The sequence below is a fragment of the Paroedura picta genome, chromosome 4 (assembly GCF_049243985.1).
Source record: "Paroedura picta isolate Pp20150507F chromosome 4, Ppicta_v3.0, whole genome shotgun sequence".
NCBI classification, from domain to species: domain Eukaryota; kingdom Metazoa; phylum Chordata; class Lepidosauria; order Squamata; family Gekkonidae; genus Paroedura; species Paroedura picta.
This window is the reverse complement of record NC_135372.1, coordinates 96,989,878-97,008,913: the sequence shown is the minus strand read 5'-3', so window position 1 is coordinate 97,008,913 and position 19,036 is coordinate 96,989,878. Positions and strand designations below refer to the sequence as shown.

General features: G+C 41.2%; 1 protein-coding gene across 6 annotated transcripts in view; it reads right to left on the bottom strand.

Moving 5' to 3' along the window:
- The window catches only part of SCUBE3 (signal peptide, CUB domain and EGF like domain containing 3), a 146,073-nt gene that overhangs the window by 97,740 nt on the left and 29,297 nt on the right, over window positions 1-19,036 (bottom strand). For 5 of the 6 annotated variants that reach the window (XM_077334458.1, XM_077334457.1, XM_077334461.1 and 2 more), the window contains exons 2-3: window positions 9,330-9,452; window positions 7,279-7,404 (exon numbers count right to left, since the gene is read on the bottom strand). In XM_077334458.1, the coding sequence (XP_077190573.1) occupies window positions 7,279-7,404; window positions 9,330-9,452 (249 nt within the window). The remainder of the gene's footprint in view (window positions 1-7,278; window positions 7,405-9,329; window positions 9,453-19,036) is intronic. The other variant, XM_077334462.1, reaches the window with a different exon arrangement.

Sequence of the window (19,036 nt, the reverse complement as noted above, 5' to 3'; positions counted from 1 at the left end):
ATTGAAAGCATAGTAAGTTTGAGCAAAAAGGCTAATGAAGCCAAGGGTTTTGCTTTCTTCACCAGCCCTTATCCTCTGAAATGTGATAAACTGCATCCACAAAGGGGCTAAAAAATGCACCTCTACCACCACAGCAACTGTGTCATAGGAATGGGAGGGAATGATGTCTACACATCCTATTCCCATATGGTTCACCAATATGAGCAGTCCCTGAATCCTGGAAATCCCTTCCTCCCTCATTTTCCCTCTCCCTACCAAGCCACGTTGTAATGATATAGTACAGCTTAGCACAAGGAGGGGGGAAAAACCGTTTAAAGAGCTGAGGAGTAGAGACAGACCATGCAGGCTCACAGCCACTCCATGGATTCCCCTTTGAGACAGACTAAGACCGTTTATGCACTTCACAGCCCCAGCTCCCATGCAGGAGCACAAATAGGGCGGCTGAGGTGCACCAGTCCAAATGCTCCCCCATGTGGGTGCAGGAAGAGGTGGGGCAACCTGCCATGACTAAAACTCCAGCCTCCAACCCGGCATGAAACCTCCAGTGCATAAACAGTCTAAAATAGGTTTATTTTAAATCTGGTTTTAAAGGGAAAACCCTAGCAAGTAATAAGACAAGTTATTCATAATTCTTGTAGAGTTGTGAAATGTCAGGAGGAAAAAAATGCCTTGTCCTTTTATGGGGTGTTATTTTCAGGGCAGTCATATTTATGTCCATGAACACATTAAGCTTCTACTAAGGGGACAGGACATTTTTCTCCAGGCCTGTTGGCAATGCTATGTACTAGGAATGAGCACAACATCCTGTGAATATTTCCCTTTAGCTTTCTATGCAGGAAAAAAATCTCTCTGTGAAAGCAACCATAATTTCACCAAACACTTCTCTGAAGAACTACTATAAACTAGATTCAGCCGGGTAGGTCTGAAGCAGCAGACCATAAAAATGCATGTCATCAACACCCTGTCAGCAGCCCACTATCGGGCCACGAAAGCCTCGGTAGCAGGCCATGGGGGCCACGCCTGCCTCTCCCCGCCCCGCCCCCCCCCCCACAGTGAGAAGCTCGCCAGGCTGCAAGCAAATTGGCCGCTAAAGTGGCCGATTAGCTCGCAGCCCGGTGAGCTTCTTGCTGCGAGAGGGGGGGAGAGGGAGGCGCAGCCACCAGCACGCCGGCGGGTGCAAATGAGCATGCACAGAGCTGCCACACATGCGCATTTGCGCCCGTTGGGTAACATAACATGTTTCCCTCTCTAACAACCCTTACCTCCCTCTGCTCCTTTGTTGCCCAATCTGGGCTCTCCTTTGTTATCCTACCCTCACTGTCAAGTTTTATTACACTCCTGTCACCATTACCCATAGTGTTTCTACCATCGTCCCTTTGGACATTGTCCTGAATTGGAGGCTCCCTAGCTCCTGTTGGCTTTCCTCCAGGATTCGTTTAAAAGCTGCTCTGCCATCTATTTGATATTAAGCTCCGGATTCCTAGAGAGATGTGATAAGACATCACGTCCAAGTTTTCTCAGAAGTCACATTGCACTGATGGCCTGATGGTTATTTTAAAATATTTTCCCCATTGTCACTTTGAGCTGACAGCCTTGGTTATGTTGTTGGTTCTGCAAAAAAGGATCCTCTAATGTCATTCCCCTCCCCCCATTCCTGTGTTGTTAACCTCAGGAATGTTGTAAACCAGAATGTTGCAAACCAGAAAAATAAATATATAAGAGGGAAATAACTCATTTAGGCTGCAGCAACTCAGTGCAGTTGTATCAACAATGAAGCAAGCAGTTCTCCAAATGCCTATGTATTTCACAACCAATTGAAAGGGGATTATTTCACACTCAGTTTAACCGTTTTTGGGCCTTGTCACAATTTACCAATACTTCATCCCTGCTTTATCACCATTTTTTTACCCTGCCCTCTTGGTAATAGTTTAATAGTCTGGCTGTGTAAGAGGTTATACTTATGAACTGGACTGGATTAATCCAGCATTACCATGTAATGCCTGGCAACCAGCAGGAGTTTGGGGGGAGCCTTGTGTGGCCATGTCATCACTTATGGGGGGGGGGAGAAGTAATATCATGTCACTCAAGGTTTTCCATGGAAGCCACCCCAAGATGACCAGTTCAATATGGGAAGTCTATAAATGTAAATAATAAATAATCCTTCCCCAAAAGATACTGCAGTCTTCTATTTAAACCACATTGAAACTGGAGTTTTGGCATCCTTGACAGACTCAAATGTCTGTCCTTTAAAATGTTTTTTGAGTTTAGGGAACAAAATGAAATCTGAAGGGGACAGATCAGGGCTGTAGGATGGATAGAGCAAGGTTTCCCAACAAAATTCATTTTAGTTGTTACATTTCTATACCACACTTGTGGCACAGGGTAGTTTACAATGACCATTTATAGCTCACAGTTCCCTGTGATGCTGGTATAACACAGAGAACACAATAACAGCTTTGGACTTATAACATTTGAATAATATTTGAACAGAACAGTATAGGGAATATATCAACAGTTGTGGGCTTATAACATTTGAACACAATAACATGTGTTATAAATTCTCATAGTACAGCCCTTGCTATTCTTGAAGAATGAACAGGTGCATCGATGTGATAGAAAAAAATTCCCTGACACAACTTTCTTGGCCTTCTTTGCACCAATGTAGTTTACAGCCTTTTTGAAGACATCCTAACAAGACTAAAATACACTTACGGTAATTCTGAAAGAACTTGTCTGTAGTCACCCACTGATCACAGCAGATTGTTCTACTATTCGCCAGCTGGCAAGATAACTGTGTGTGGAGTATCCTATTGCCCTGTCTAATATTTGCAGCTCCCAGGAGAGATAAAGGGTTTCCTTCTCCCTTCTACTGGAGAAAGTTATTAAAGTCTTAAGCACAACCATCATCTATCAGTAGCTTTGTGATCACAGATATGCAGCATAAGTGTAAGAATCCAGGACTAGCTGCCTTCTCTGTCAGCAATTTTCCCTAAAAATGTGTTTGAAATATGTAACCTGGAGATCACAGTCTTTCAGCAGTGAGACCCTGGGGCCATGAGGGTGGGAGAGGCAGCATTTCACTGATGAAATGTCAATGTTTAAATAACACTGAAGAATTCCAGCTGTTGCTGCAGTTTTTACTAAATTTGTATGTCCACACACACAAAAATTAAATCCACACACAGAAAAATTATATCACAGTCTTTTCCCAATATTCAGTTTCATATATTACTGCAAACAGCAAGATTTTACAAAACTGATCCAAATGGCACAACAGAAAACAGAAGCTGAGAAAGAAGAGGGGCACTCTAATACAGTGGTCCCCAACCCCCGGTCCGGGGACCGGTCCATGGATCAGTCGGTACTGGGCCGCGGCTCCTCCTCGTCCTCCCCGGCTGCTGCCTTGGGGGCTGCCCTGCCACTCTGCCGCCAGCTCACCTTTGGTGCTCTCCAGTGGCCGCCATGGCTGGGGCTCCCCCTCAGCGTGGCATTACACAGCTGCTGCTGGCAGCGCCGCCCAGCGGGAGGGGGGAAGTCAGGGGCGCCAGCGGGAAAGCAAGCGGAGCAGGGGCTCAGGCGGTGGCGACATCCCTCGGCAAGACTACCCCCCCCCCCCAGGACCTCAGTAAAATTGTCAAGCGTTGACCGGTCCCCGGTGATAAAAAGGTTGAGGACCACTGCTTTAATACACCTGCACAATGTAGACAGTTAGGGAAGAGAGACACCGTTCCAGGATCTACTCATCTCAGGAAAAAAGGTAACTGCAGGTATTCTCATTTAGACCTTTTTGGACAACTAGACAAACTTCCAGTGATTCTGAACAGCTATCTTCTGCACAGGTGAGGTGTGCAAACTGTTGACTGTATTTGGGGCAGTCAGAAAGCCATATCATCCCTCCCTCCTCCCTAGACTTTGCATGTTGCTCAGAATTCTGTGGACTGAACATGGAACTTCTGAATACCAGGTAGATACCAAGCATCAGAGTCACAGTGTCTCCCATTAAGACTGGGTTTTCATACCTCACTTATCTCTGCAGTCTCAAAGCAGCTTTCAATCACCCTCCCTACCTCTCCCCACAACAGTCACCTTACAAGGTAGCTGGAGCTGAGAGAGTTCTGAGGGGTTTGGAGACCAAGTCGTACAAAAAAAGGTTGAGGGAGCTTGGACTGTTTAGCTTGGAGAGAAGATGTCTAAAAGGTGATATGATAACTCTCTTCAAATACTCAAAGGGCTGTCATATAGAACAAAGGTAGTCAACCTGTGGTCCTCCAGATGTTCATGGACTACAATTCCCATGAGAACTGTAGTCCATGAACATCTGGAGGACCACAGGTTGACTACCCCTGATATAGAAGATGGAGCAAAGTTGTTTTCTGTTGCCCCAGAGGGGCAGAACAGAACCAGTGGGTTAAAATTAATAGTGGCTAGATAGTCATCTCAAATAAATGCTGATTTTATGAACTTAGGCAGATTGTGAGTGGGCAGGCAGGAATGGATGTGACAGTGTTTGTCTCTTGTGGCCCTTCCTTGCATACCCAGGAAATTACTGATTACCACTGTGGGAGGGTAGATGAATTTTCTCCAGGCCAGGCTGTATTCTGGAGATTTTTGGTGGGGGAGATCACTTGGGCATGAAATTGAGGTCACTGTGGGTGGGCATGTAGTTGTGAGTTCCTACATTGTGCAGGGGATTGGACTAGCTGACCCTGGAGGTCCCTTCCAACTCTATGATTCTATGACCCAAGGTCACCCAGCATGCTTCATATGGAGGAGTCAGGAATTGAACCTGGTTCTCCAGATTGCAGTCCTCTACTCTTTACCATTGTAGCATGTTAACTCTCCATTTAATTGGATAAACATACCAAGCACATGAACAAAAAAAAAAGTGTTAAAAGCCAAAAGCCTGTCCAAAACACAGTGGGAACATCTCAGTGCTAGAGTAAGAGCGAGATAAGTGAATCAGAAGAACAAGAAGCAGGCTGGAAGAAGTAGTTTGCCTTCCATTAGAAAAACCTGCTCCCAGTTCTACGCAAAGGTTTCAGTTACAGAGTAATTAATGGAGTTACAGAAAACTATTTTAATCCCATTTTCTGTATGCAGCTTAAGAGGAGGCATGTGCAGAATTCTTGCTTTCCTTTCCAATTCATTTCCAATTAATCTTTCTATAGTTATAAGTCCTGGTGATTTGGTTGTAAGGCTCATGGCTTTTTTGTGATTTCATGTTGGTGCTGGACCCATTCCAGTTTGGTTTCTGACCCAGCCATGGGGTGGAAGTGACTTTTGTCATCTTGACAGACAGCTGGATCGAGGCTGGTCAGCACTGCCTACATTATTAGACCTCACAGCAGAGTTTGACAGAGTAGACCATGAGCTTTTAGCTCACTGCCTTGCCAACACAGGGTTATGGAGGTCAGCCTTGCAGTGGCTGGACTCCTTCTTTCATGGTCAGGGACAGAAGGTCACCACTAGCCTGGTGGAATGAGCTGTCCCTTTCAGAGCTCTCAAATTTCTGCAGGGCTTGAAAAATGGCATTCTTCCACCAGCTGTACAATTGAGGCCAAAACCAACACTTGGTGACATCAATAAATGGTCCCCTGCCTGCACCTTACCCTCACCATCTGAATCTGGGAGATATAATTTAAATTTGATCTATTTGACCCTAGTTTCATGGGGAGTTTCATGATGGAGTGGCTTGTTTCACCTTTTTAGGAACTTTACGAAACTTGTAACTGGTTTTATATAATTTTAGAACAGTCTGTATATAATTTTAATAATGTTAGCTTCCATGAGACTGGCATTGGAATGGGTGGCCTAAAAATCCGATAATTAATTAATTAAATCAGTAAAGAGCTACTTAACAAAAATCAGGAAAATGTCAACTTCTTTTGCATCCAACTCCCTACCACTTTATGGTATATTTCAGTTTTTAGTCAATTGAAGCCTTAAATGGTGCACAGCCCCTAGAAGTACAGTAATCAAAAAAGGACAACTAAATCAACCTCATTTAACTTCCCATAATGACAGCCTTTCGCATCATTTGTGGCTGCAAGTGAAATAGTTTTGTTCATCTCCGTGCAAGCGATTCAGTGAACTTTCCTAGCAGGCAGGCAAGCAATCCATTTGCCAGCTGGCAGAATCCAGGAACTTGTGAGGACTTGTTGCTGATAGGCACGGTTTCTAGGAATATTGCCTGTGAATGTCCTCAGGAATATGTTGAGCTCTGCTCGCCTTTTTAGGAAAAGGAGCATATGAACAGAAGCCTTCAGATGGCAATGAAGTAATTTCCCCTGGTGGCAGTGCACTAGATGCCAACTATTTCCTTTTCTTTAAAGGAAGATCTTTAGCAGAGTTTTAAATAGGACTGTACTAAATGACTGACTATTTCAGGGCAAAGGTAATCCCTATGGCAGGGGTAGTCAACCTGTGATCCTCCAGATGTTCACAGACTACAATTCCCATGTGCCCCTGCCAGCGCTGGCAGGGGCACATGGGAATTGTAGTCTGTGAACATCTGGAAGACCACAGGTTAACTACCCCTGCCTTATGGGGCTCCCAAAGTATTTCCTACAACCTTTTTATGCCTGTTTGTTGTCATTGTCTTGCAATCTGCTGTCTCAGTGCTGGTCCCCAAAATGCAACATCAATATTAGCATCTCTTTTTCAACACCCGTCATTTTTTCTACCAGAATGAAAGAATGGAGAAATGAGTGTCTGTTTACCAACCACACACTTCCTGATCCATATATTGTTTATCAAATGAGGCCAGCAGCACCACTTCTCACTACTAAGAAAGGGTGGAGACTGCATTTCTCCATGGGGCAGAGATTCAATAAACACTCTGGCAAAACTTTGCAGCTGGGTTGTTTGTACAATGTCATACCAAGAGACATAAGAAACAGAAAAGCACCCAAAGTACTTTTCATTTCTTCTCTGAACAATAACAAGACAAAGCATAAGGACAAGGAGGAAAAGCAATGGATACATAGTTCTAAAATTAGATGCCCAAGCAGACCCTTTCCATATATACAAGCCCATTGTCTACTTTCTGACTTTATTAATGCAGTTCACATTTGACAGTGAAAGGACTGACCAGATGATTACTCATCTTTCTTCAGTCTACTGGAGTCACTGACTCTGTAGGAAGAATTCACCTTCAGGCCCTAGACTACAAATAGTCACCTCTCTCAGAGTTACTGTTCAGACTGTGTCAGAATTGGCAATATGTTATTCATCACAAAATGTTTGCTTTTTCCCCAAAACCAGAGCAATATAACTCACCAAGGCAGTTATGCCCATCATTTGCCAAGCGGAAGCCATCATAGCAGGTGCATCGATAATTCCCTGGGATATTAACACATTCATGGACACAGCCAGCATTGTCATCTCTTTCACATTCATCAACATCTGCACAAAGAACATAGAAGACCAATGATGACACAAGAAAACCCCAGAATCAAAAATTACCAACTGCATAGTTCATCAAAGTGGCTTAGTTACACCTTGCAAACGTATTACACCAGTGATGGTCTTAACAGCCACATATTCTATAAACCAGTTTCATTCATTCATTCCCTGCATGCCTCCAGTATTCAGTCTAAAAATGCCATTCATAATATTCATATACTGTACTAATTACCTTTTTAAAAAATCATTACAATTTTGCAAGTGTTTTTTGCATGAAATGGATGACAGATGCATCACTGTTATTACTCAACATAGTATCAGAAACGTATGTTAGAGTTTAATACTGAGGCAATAAAGTAACTTAATGAAGACTAGTTGGTGGAACCATGATGTGATTGAAGGAGGATGCCATTAGAAAAACCCTTCCTCAAGAAAGATGCCTGTCTCAAGGAAGCTCAAGGTTGCTCAAGGAAGATGCCTGGCTGTTTAGACAAACAAACAGTTTTATTATTTGTCTTACCGTTTAAAGATACAAATGACTCACAGTTCACACCACCTAGCTAGAGATGTGAAAGTCTGAACAAAACCGGAAAATTCAGGAAGAACCCTTCTCCCCAAAGTTGAGTGCTTTTCTCAATTAAAAAAGGGGGCTTTTAAAAAGTTCTATGAAATGTCTCTTTTGGAATGACTGGAATGCTTTGTAAGACAAGGTATTACTTGCTCAAACTACAAAGTATGAAGGTTTTTAAGTAAGTAATGCTAGTTTCTGAGTTAGTCCTACTGTGACTGTATGGAATTATTTTTTTCTCCAAATACACACTTTTTTGTCACTACAAAGGCTGTTCTCTATTTTCAACTTTTATTTTTCCCCTTCCTATAAGATGGCATGTGCTAAGACTGCATTGGATAATGCAGAGTTCTCTCTCTTTCTCAAATGTTGAGTATTTTCACAATTTGGTCTGTAGAAAACGAAGGCATTTATCCTTCTTTATATACTTAAATAAATTCAGGTCTGATGAGAAAATATTGCATAAATTTCAATTTAAAAAATTCTGTTAAAAATATGGAGAAACCATTTTTTTTTTAGATGGCTTCAAAATTTGACATCTGTACACTAGGCTCCACTGTGGCAAGGATGGCCTCTGTCCCAACCACATTAAGGTAGAATTCTGCTGAGATAGTTTTCCTCATATTTAATCTCATCTCCCTATTTTACCTCATTTTCTCCTTCCTCGGTTCTACTTCACTCTCCTCCCTTGCCTTCTCCATGCTATCTTCAACTACCATCTTCTGATATTATTCTTCTTATACCTTTCCTCTTTCCAACTCTTAGCCCTCCTTACCCATCTATCTTCCTTCTCACCTTTTTCATTGCCTTGCCCTTTCTGAGGCTGCCAGAGCCTAGCAGTCAAAAATCACTTCCCTGGGTCTCACAGCCAGCAAGGGCAGTCACACAGCATCAGTAGCCAAGTGCCTGCCTCTGCCAACTGTTCTCCCCATGAGGCTCTGCCACAGCATTCACTCCTATGTTGTGCCTTCTTAGGGTCCTAGCAAGCCAGGTGAATAACCTTCACTTCACACCCCTCCACTGGAACCACATACATGTAATTACAGGATACCATCCTATCTGCCCCAATTATCTGTATACTACCATCTGCCAAACTTTTACTAGATATAGCCAGGGATATAGGTGGATTGTAATTTGTTTTGGAAAGCAGTACAGGGATTATAGGTGTTGAACTTTTTGCCCTATGCCATTTCCCTGTTTTAAATTTCCCACTTAAACGGTTTTATGTGTGTGTATGGAGGTAGAGGTGTTGTAGCCAGACCACCACACAATATATTTGACAACATAAATGCATATACGTAGACATAGCTGGATTTTCTCCTATATTTGTTTCTGTGGATTAACCTATTCTCCCTACCTTTGCAGTGTTTCCCATCCCCGGTATAGCCAGATTTGCAGATGCACTTGTATGATTTGGGAGTGTTCTGGCAGATGGCATCAATGTGGCAGTTGTCAGTTCCATCAACACATTCGTCAACATCTGCAATGGAAGGGGGGAAGCAACATCATAAAACTCTGCACTCCTGATGCTTAATACATCACCCAATATTTACTCTGGTGAGCCTGGAAACTGAACTCCTCATAGCAGACATAGCTAGTACCCCATCAAAGGTCTTGCTCTCAAAAGGTGACATCTAGGAACAATGGGTCAGTTTCTAAGACAAAAGTAGGGAAACCTTTTGGGTTCAAGAGTTGGAAAAAATGCAGTCTGCCTGTGATGACATTGGTGTACAGCCAAACAAAACACGGCAGAGAAACAGACAGGGTTTGTACTTGGCAAGACATAATAGGAGCAAGTTGAGCCCCAGTGGTGTTGCCGGTATGGTAGGGGATCACCACAGACTTAGCTAAGCTAAAAGGGGATACTGGCATAAGGCATACCTGTCACTTTCTCCCATGCTACCAGACCCGCTATCAGACTGATAGTGTCTGAGAAGTCCTGCCCTGGATACTAAGTAAAATGGTCTAGTGTACTATTTGGTAGCCATGTTCCTTCCTCAATTGTGGAGACAGCTCTCTGAAGACATCTGCATATAATCATTTGAGCATGTGACAAAATTAAAAGAAAACAAGACTTCCCACTATGTCAACTGTCTTCAGTGCCATAGTGGACTTTTAGCAGATGCCTGCTAGTATTTTTTTTCAATGCTTGCTAACATGTGCTGAAAGCCAATTTCTGCATCTGAACTGCCAAGTCTTTATGTGCCTGGAGCCACTGTCTGCAAACACAAATGGCTGTGTGAAAACCTTGGGCAGCATCCCATTTGTATCACAGGAGATCAGCCAGTATTTGTGTAAGGGCAAACAATTCTAAGTTGGTCTCCAGGTTGGTGAGTACAATGCAAAAATAACTAAGTGATTTTTCTCTGGCTTCCATTAAGGTCAGGCTGAACACATTTTGCATACATTTGTGAAAGGAAGGTGATTAATTTTCGTTCCTAAGACTATTACACCCTCACACATCACTGAAAAATTGAATACCAAGACTTGTGAATCTAAATCAACAAATGCCAATGGCACATCAATTCAGAAATTAAGTGCCAGAAGTGAAGCAACTAAATGAGAAAAGCAACAGGTCTCTACTAGTCAGGAACACCACACATTCTTCCAAACACCCTATTCACAGCAATTAACTGTACAACTCATAGAGTGCCTGATAACATATATTTTGGGCTTTTCAGTTGAGGCATAATAGACTTTTTGTTGCCACAATTGTAGAAAGGAATGGAAGAAGAAGTCTTCACCACAAAAGCCACATTTATGAGTCGTACAAGCTGCTCAAACCAGTGCAGACACATACCCTTGGCCTGGTTATGCATAAAACTGCTGCCCTTAAGTTCTTCTGTGTGTGATTTTCTGGGGGGAAGGTTGCAACAAGGTAACTCTGAAGTTGTAACAAACGCATTGCAAGTATAGAGTACTTCAGTCTGAGCAATTCACTGTTTGATGATGGAGGGGAAACATACAAAGCAGGAAATGACAGATTTTTATTGGTATTTGTGAGGTTTCTCTCCTGATGTTAAAATTTCATCAGTACCAAGATCAAAAGGCAAACTAGTACAGAAGAAAGGAACACCTGAGTCTGGCATATTTGCTTCAGGTTCTTTTCAGCCATGTGTTTACATTATATTTTTGAGACAGTTGCACAGAGGGTCTCACACCCTCTGCCTGAATCTGACAGGACACCTGTTGTTGTCCAATGTAACAATTTATCACTCTTTTCTTCCTCTCCCCATTTGAGTTTTTCAAAACAAGAGAAAGGTGGTATCAGAAAGGCATATCAGCTTTGCCTGTTACACTTTTTCTGCCTCACAGTTGATTACTTGCTGCCATGGAAGAGTCAGGAATGCCACTGCCCTTCTTCAACAATGCTCAGAGTACTATAAGAGCACTAGCAAACTGACCTTAATGGAATACTGTCGACAAGACTCCAAATTTTAACAAGATGCCTATAATCTAGCCTGTTTCAGTATGCATTTATCCCCATTTTAATGCATGATGTTACCACTGATGGATGCATGTTTTTCATGACAAAATACAGATTATGGGATTCAAAGCTCTTAATACTGTAGTCAACTCAGAATGGCAGAAAACAGCAAAACAGCATCTGTCTCAGAATGAAAAGGAGCTGCCATATGAAACTGAAGACCCAGAAACTTGAAAAAGTTAATCTTGGATGACACTTCATGGGCCTATAATTCAGAAAGAATGGTGAATATTCACTGTCATGCTAGTTTAAGTGGTATGTAAGATCTTTGAATAAACATTAATTGGGATCATGAACTGAATGTTATTTAATGTGATGACCAAAAGGTCAAACTCATCTGACTGAAACACCCACAAGAATGAGCATTGTTACACAGAATGCAAGAAAAGCTCTAATGGATAAGGCCAAGAGACTACCCAGTCCAGCATCCAGTTTCCAGGATAGCCAATCAGCTGCCCTTAGGAAATCCATAAGCAGGGCAAGAGAGCAGCAGACTTCCATTGTTGTTTGTCCCCCAACAACTACTAATCAAAGGCACTTCTACCTGTGGAGACAGAATTTTAATTTATCTAACACAGCTAATAGCCATTGCTAGACATATCCTTCGTGGATTTGACTAATCCTTTTTAAAGCTATCATTACATTCTTACAGTTGAAAATGAATTATTTAGGGTCAACTAACACTTCTACCTGTCCCAAAACCTACCTCCAATCCTACTGTGTGACTACAGGTAAAGGCAGAAAAAATATATTGCTATGACAAAATTTACTAAGAATACTACATCAGAATATATCCTTTAGGACAGTGGTTCTCAACCTGGGGGTCGGGAACCCTTTGGGGGTCAAACAATCCCTTCACCGGGGTCATGCCAAAACAAGCAGCTTGGCTGAGAAGTGTGTGTGTGTGTGGGGGGGGGGTGCCATACATACAACAGGCCTGCGGGGTAGATCGAGATAGAGTGTTCATCTGTCTGGAGCAGCGGAAAAGAGCAAGGTCGGCATGGTGAGACAGAACTGAACTGAGAAACTCCGGGGGAAAAAACAATTTATATACAATCATGAGCAATGGATCTTCATGCCATTGGTCAGTTTCAGTTTAATTTCTGTGAAAGAACACTTGCATAATTTTATGGTTGGGGGTCACCAGAACATGAAGAACTGTATTAAAGGGTTGCAGCATTAGGAAGGTTGAGAACCACTGCTTTAGGATATCAGAAGGTACCCTATAAGGACTGGAAAATAATTTGGAATAAAATGGAAACAATTTGAAATAAAATGGAAAGCCACTTCAGAGGCGAGTATCAGAAATGCAACAAAAAGTAACAGTAGAAAACAAGCTCATAATTTAGGGACTAATAACCACTTACACAACCTAATAGACCAAATGGACTGTGAATATCAAAATTAACTGCAAAATGCCAGTATATGTATCCTTGGATACGTATCCAAGAAATACATTCAGGATTTGGGATTATATTTAAGTATTCTGTTATCTGAAGACCATAACACTGAGACCCCAAAAGTTACATTAACAAAGCTTATTATGGAATATGTAATCAACAAATACTACAAAAACGTCACAACACTGTTCTGCAAGAACAAAATATTCTGTGCTATAAGATGGAAGGCCTCATGAAGGAAGGTATTTAAAGTAAATTCTACATGTATATATTTGCATTTGTTTACTGCTTACTGCTCCTCCCGGCCAGCGGCTTACAGAGCTTAAAATATCAGTAACAAATGAACCCCAACCCTCTCTGCTCTACAGCTTGATAACCACCCCCTAATACACCTCACGCCCCAAGGCGGGGTGTGTGGAGTTGGGACCCGAATGATATTCTGGCACCCAGCCTTAACCAAATGCCTGGTGGAAGAGCTCCACTTTATAGGCCCTGTGGAACTGTGAAAGCTCTGACAAGACCATAGCTCTTCCAGGAGCTCATTGCAGGTTAGGGCCAGGACCAAAAAGGCCAGGCGCACTTCCCAAGGGCCAGTGATAATCAACATTCAGAAAGGTTTCCCCAGTCAAATACCCACTAGTTCATTGGGGAAGAGCATGCATGCACTGAACAGTGAGCCCTAGAAGGGGTCTGGGTATATCTTAGGTTTTGCACCATCAGACACAACCACTGAGGTTGGAGGATCTTTGCTGACTGACTGACCCACAGACCAGTAATTTTGGTTAATAATTTCCCACTCTGTTGCACCTAGGGAGCTTGTCACCATCACCTGTCCTCATCCATCCCAGCAACACCTTCATTTTATCTAACCCTCCTTTCCAGTCCTCCTGGTCATTAAGTCTGCATGACTTATTAGATGCCAGCAGTGATCTGGGGTGGGTGGGGAATATATGCCACCATCTGAAGAATTTCCCTCTTCTCCTTGCAAAAGTATATCTATGCAAGTGTCAAACAACCCCTTCAGCCCTTTCCCAGTGTAAGTCTCATGCTGAAGTCACCTGACGTGTGTCAGCAGCAGGGCATGGGAGCTAATCCCTATTACTAACCCCAATTAAACAGAGACACAGCTATGAAACAATACACACATTTATTGAACAGCTTCAGGCATCTGGACAGCAAGCAGACAATTGGGGTGGCCAACACTCTTGTGCCTTTACAAGCTGCACTTACAGACTCCAGAAACAAAGGAAGAGCTGTCCATATCATTAAATGCCCATTAGAAGGACAACTGTGCTGGATGAACAATAGTCTGTTAAACAGTCTGTAGCGGTCCAGTGGGCAGGGTCGAAGAAGAGCACTGGCAGCCCAAGACACTGGTCACTGCAGCTGTTGGTCATGTCAGAGATTCAGCAGATGGTTGGAAACACACTGTGAATGGGCTGCATCCTGACCTCTACCACTGTTGGAGGGCTGACTGCCAAGAGTACAAACAGAAGCAAAAATAGTTATTACCACATTCTGCAGAAGCAGCAAGCAGCAAATGAGCTCATATACTCTGCACGTGCACCCTTGCTATTCCTCGCAAAGTGGGAATATTAAGACCCCCCCCCCCCATGCAAGGCAAGGGAAACAGCGTAGCTGTTGAGCCAGTACATACCTAAACTTGCAACTCCTTCTGCACTTTCTTCTGGAACTGCTGTCATGCTCAGAGTGAGGCAACTGTTAATCACCCAGGGCTGTGGTTGAGCTCCCTGTGTCCCACATTTGCAGGGTCCCTTACAACAGCTTCACAGCACAGTGAAATCAGAGTGAAATGCTGCCAGCATTTCTGCAAGCTCCCCTGCCCCCTGCTCTGTATATATTACTATCAAGTGCTGCTGATGCAGTACACAAAGTAGTAGGGGGCTGGATAAATAGTTGCAATTGTCACAGTCTGAGGCAGGGGTTGTTGACCCTTCCATGCTCACTGCTGTCGAGTGTATTGTCTGTGTACCCCCAAGTTAGAGAAGAAAAAGTCTTGTTGGCAGCTTGAAAGAGTGCATGTACAGGTTCTGAGCACAAAGGTATTGCCAATAAGATGCATTTCTTTGTTCACTCCCTTGGCTGTTTCACAAAAGTTCTCCCTTTTCATACAAAATAGGTACTCATGCAGATTAGATTCGTATTAGACAAAACAAAAATATCACAAACACCATACTGGGTTAGATAATGGTAATTCTGTAATGCAAAAAATAGGGACACTTTGTAAATCTCATTATTTTTACATTCATATTACCAGCCTTTGTTAAGGAATGTTTCCATTCTTCCATTTGTGAATATTGTTGCTGTCAGCCATTGTCGTGTCTGACTCTTGGTGATCCCATGGCATAGCTACCATGATCCCTGATCCCACACTGCCTCCCTCAGCTGTGCAATGTTCTGGCCAGTGTGGTTTGATCACGTCCAACCACCGCACTCTTTATCAGTCTGGTTTCCTTTTTTCACTAACCAATCCTAGCATAATTGCTGCCTCCATTGAGTTGGATCACATGATATGGCCAAAACAAGTGAGCTGGAGTTTTGTGATTTTACCTGCTAATGATATATCAGACTTTATGTGGTGTAGTATTTCCTTCTTTGTGACTTTTGCTGTCCACGGAACCCAAAAAAGCCTTCTCCAACACCAGAGTTCAAACAAATCGATTCTTCTCTTGTCTGATTTTTTCATCATCCAACTTTCACAATTATAAGTGGCTATTAGAAAGATGATAGTGCTAACTAATCTATGTTTGGTAGGCAGGCTTGTGTCCTTGCTTTTCCATGTTTGGTTCAAGATCATCATTCCTGAATGACCCAGAGCAATTCATGTTTTATTTCCAAACTGCAGTCACCACTCACATCAATTTGTGATCCAAGAAAAATGAATTCCTTAATGCATCTGATCTCTTCACTATCAATTGTTACTGTGACATGTCTGTTTTTTTTGCAGTGGTCATCATTTTTGCTTTTTAATGTTTAAGAAAAGGCCAAATTTCTTACTTACTTCATTGACCTTTGTAATCAGCTGTTCTAGGCCTTCCTTGGTTTCTGACAGGAGGTGAGTATCATCGGCATGCCTAAGTATATTTATATTTCTTCTTCCAATCTTGATTACAGTGTTTGACCCCTCCCTCTCTGAAGAGGAACAGGTCACTAGAGTAGCATGGCTGGCATTCTTCTACATGATGACATGGTGGCCATTCTCTGTAGTCTGAGTGCTCTTACAAAAGAAATACAAAGTACCAAGGATAAATTGGCTAAAGAGATAAGAAAAGAAATAGCAGATTTAAAATAGAATTAGTGGCCAATATTACTGACCTGAAGAAAAGTGTGATTGCTAACACATAACAGTTAGAAAGAATACAGACTAAATTTAAGGAAACTGCAAAAGAAGTCAAAGAAATAAAAGAAAGACAAGCTCAAATGGAATAAAGACAAGATTCAACAGAAGAAAGCTTAAAATAACAGAGGTGCAAGGGAGGAACCAGAATTTTAGACTTTGTGGGTTCCTAGAAGATTTTAGCAAGCAAGACTTAGAACAAGAGTGCAAGGACTCAGTACAAAAGTATCTGCAAGAAGAAAATGAGATTAAAATTGAGATCTATACAGTCTACTCAAAAGCAGCAGTGAGAAACAACCAACCAAGAGATATATTGGTAAGATTTGATAACAAGAAAGTAAGAGACTCAATATTACACAAGAACAGAGAAACACCTTTTGAAATACAGGCCAAGAGACAAAAATCCTTCATGATCTTTCTATGGATTTGCTGCGCAAAAGAGCGGAATTTCATTTTCTAGGACAGATACTCATCCGAAAAGAGATAACTTCCTTCCAACAAAGAATTGGATCCAGAAGTTGGAGAGTAAAAGATATGATCTTGGAAGACCCTTAAATATTAAACCAATTCCAAGAGGAGCTCAAATAACGTTTTTCCCTTAAGTAATACATCTGATGTAAGCAAAGCTACATTATGGGAAACAAGTAAAGCATATATGAAAGAAAGATTAATAAATTGTAATGTGGCAATGAAAAGGAAAAGAAGGGGGAAATGCACAGGACTGTAAGGAAGAAAAACATCAACAGTTAGCGACAAAAACACTTTTAAAACAAATCAAGAAACTGAGATTCGAAAGCTATTTATGAGAGACAAAAGAAATTAGGAAGAAGTTTCTTGAAGCAGAAAAACCTTGAACATGCTGATAAACCAGGAAGATGGCTAGCCCACAGACTAAAGAAAGAACAAGAAAACAACTATGCAGATGAAAGAGGATGGAATGGAACTCCAAAAAGAAAGTGATGTCCAGTGTTGCTTTATAAAGTTTATCAAGTTCCAACTGAAAGTTAACAGGAAATTCAAGACTATCTGTCTGACATCCCAATTCATAAACTTTTGGAACAACATCAAAAAATAATTAATAAAAAGGTCATGATACAGGAAATTAATTATATGATGTCAATGAAACAGAATAAAGCACTGGATCAGGATGGTTTTATGGTAGAATGTTATTAAACATTATTCAATTCCTTTACATCAAGTCATAAATGACATAGTAGACCATCAAATAGATATATGAAAGACAACATGCATTTAGTATTAAATCATTAGATTTTTCTAAGAGATCAAGACTGGGAACAGCTTTTTGAATGCTGAGAAGGCATTTCATAATGTTTATTGGGCTTTTTTGGATAACACATTTAGAGTGATGAATTGTGGATCCAATTTTTAAAGTGGATATGGCAGATATATTTCAACCAAGAGGCCAAAGTATTAGCAAATGGGATGGTTGCAGAAGAAAATAAGAATTGTTAATGGTACGAGGCAAGGCTGGCCCTTGTCGCCACTTCTTTTAAACATAGTTTTAGAAAATTTGGATATCAAGATAAGAATTAATCCAGGTATTGCAAGCCTCACTTTACATGGACAAGAATTCAACATGAGAAGCTGTGCTGATGATGTGGTGATCATTACAACAAAACCAGATGTCATCAACTCTGGAATTAATGAAATGTTTGAACAAATTTGGTGATCTACTCAGCTATAAAATAAATAGAAATAAAACAAAATCTTATTGCAATGAGACAATAAAGAACTGAAAAAAAAGAAATCATTCATTTAACAAATTGTGAAGTTAACCCAAAGAAGATTAGATACCTGGGAATATACGTTGATAGCCATCTGGAAAAGATTTTCCTAAACAATTGTGATTTACAACGATGGTCCAAACTAAATTTTTCCTGATCTGCTAGAATAGTAACAGTCAAAATGAATGTTTTGCCAAGATTAAATTTTCTCTTTCAAACATTGCCAATAGAATTGAAGGATACAACTTTAATGAAATGGCAAAGTCATGTGAATAAATGTATCTGGAAAAACAAGAGACCGAGTGGCATTTAACGTTTTACAAGCTGACATGAAGAGAGATGCACTAGCTTTGAGGAACTTTAAAATATATTACCATCCCTTGAGACTGACTTGGTTGGTAGTTTGGATTAAAGACCCCAAGAAGAGGGAGCGTTAATTTGAAAGAGGTGGATTAACTCAAGGATTACACAATCAGATTTTGCGAGTCATCACATATGGAGGAGCAGTCTGATGAAGATTTGGAAGAAATATAAACCTGGTATCTCACCTTTAAAGAATCCATCAGAAGCCTATTTAAATTTAAAGCAATAAAAGACCGTTGCTTTTTTGTATATACAAGACATAATTGAATTAGGAGACTTAAAAGATAGTAGCAACAGAAACAAGAGGGTAAAAATATTGACTGGTTGATGCATAGACAACTGGCTTTAACTAAAAGAAGATCTGAAGGAAGCCCCAGGAAATTTGAATAGATTTTGAAAAGCTAATTATGCAAAATAAACCATCCCTCCTACGTGGTATACATAAATATTTACTTAAAATCAGAAACTGAAACAGAGCAGGTCAAGTCTTGTATGATAAGATGGATGCAAAATGTTGGTGTTTCTGTTTCCATGACTGATTGGGAGTATTTGTGGGGTAAAACTGTCAAACTGACATAATGTCAAATGTTGCGTGAGAACTGGTATACAATATTTTACAGACGATAACACCTAAAGTAATAAGTAAAATGTCTAAACAATATGATGATAAATGTTGGAGATGTGGTAAGGCTACTGGGTCATTTTTTCATA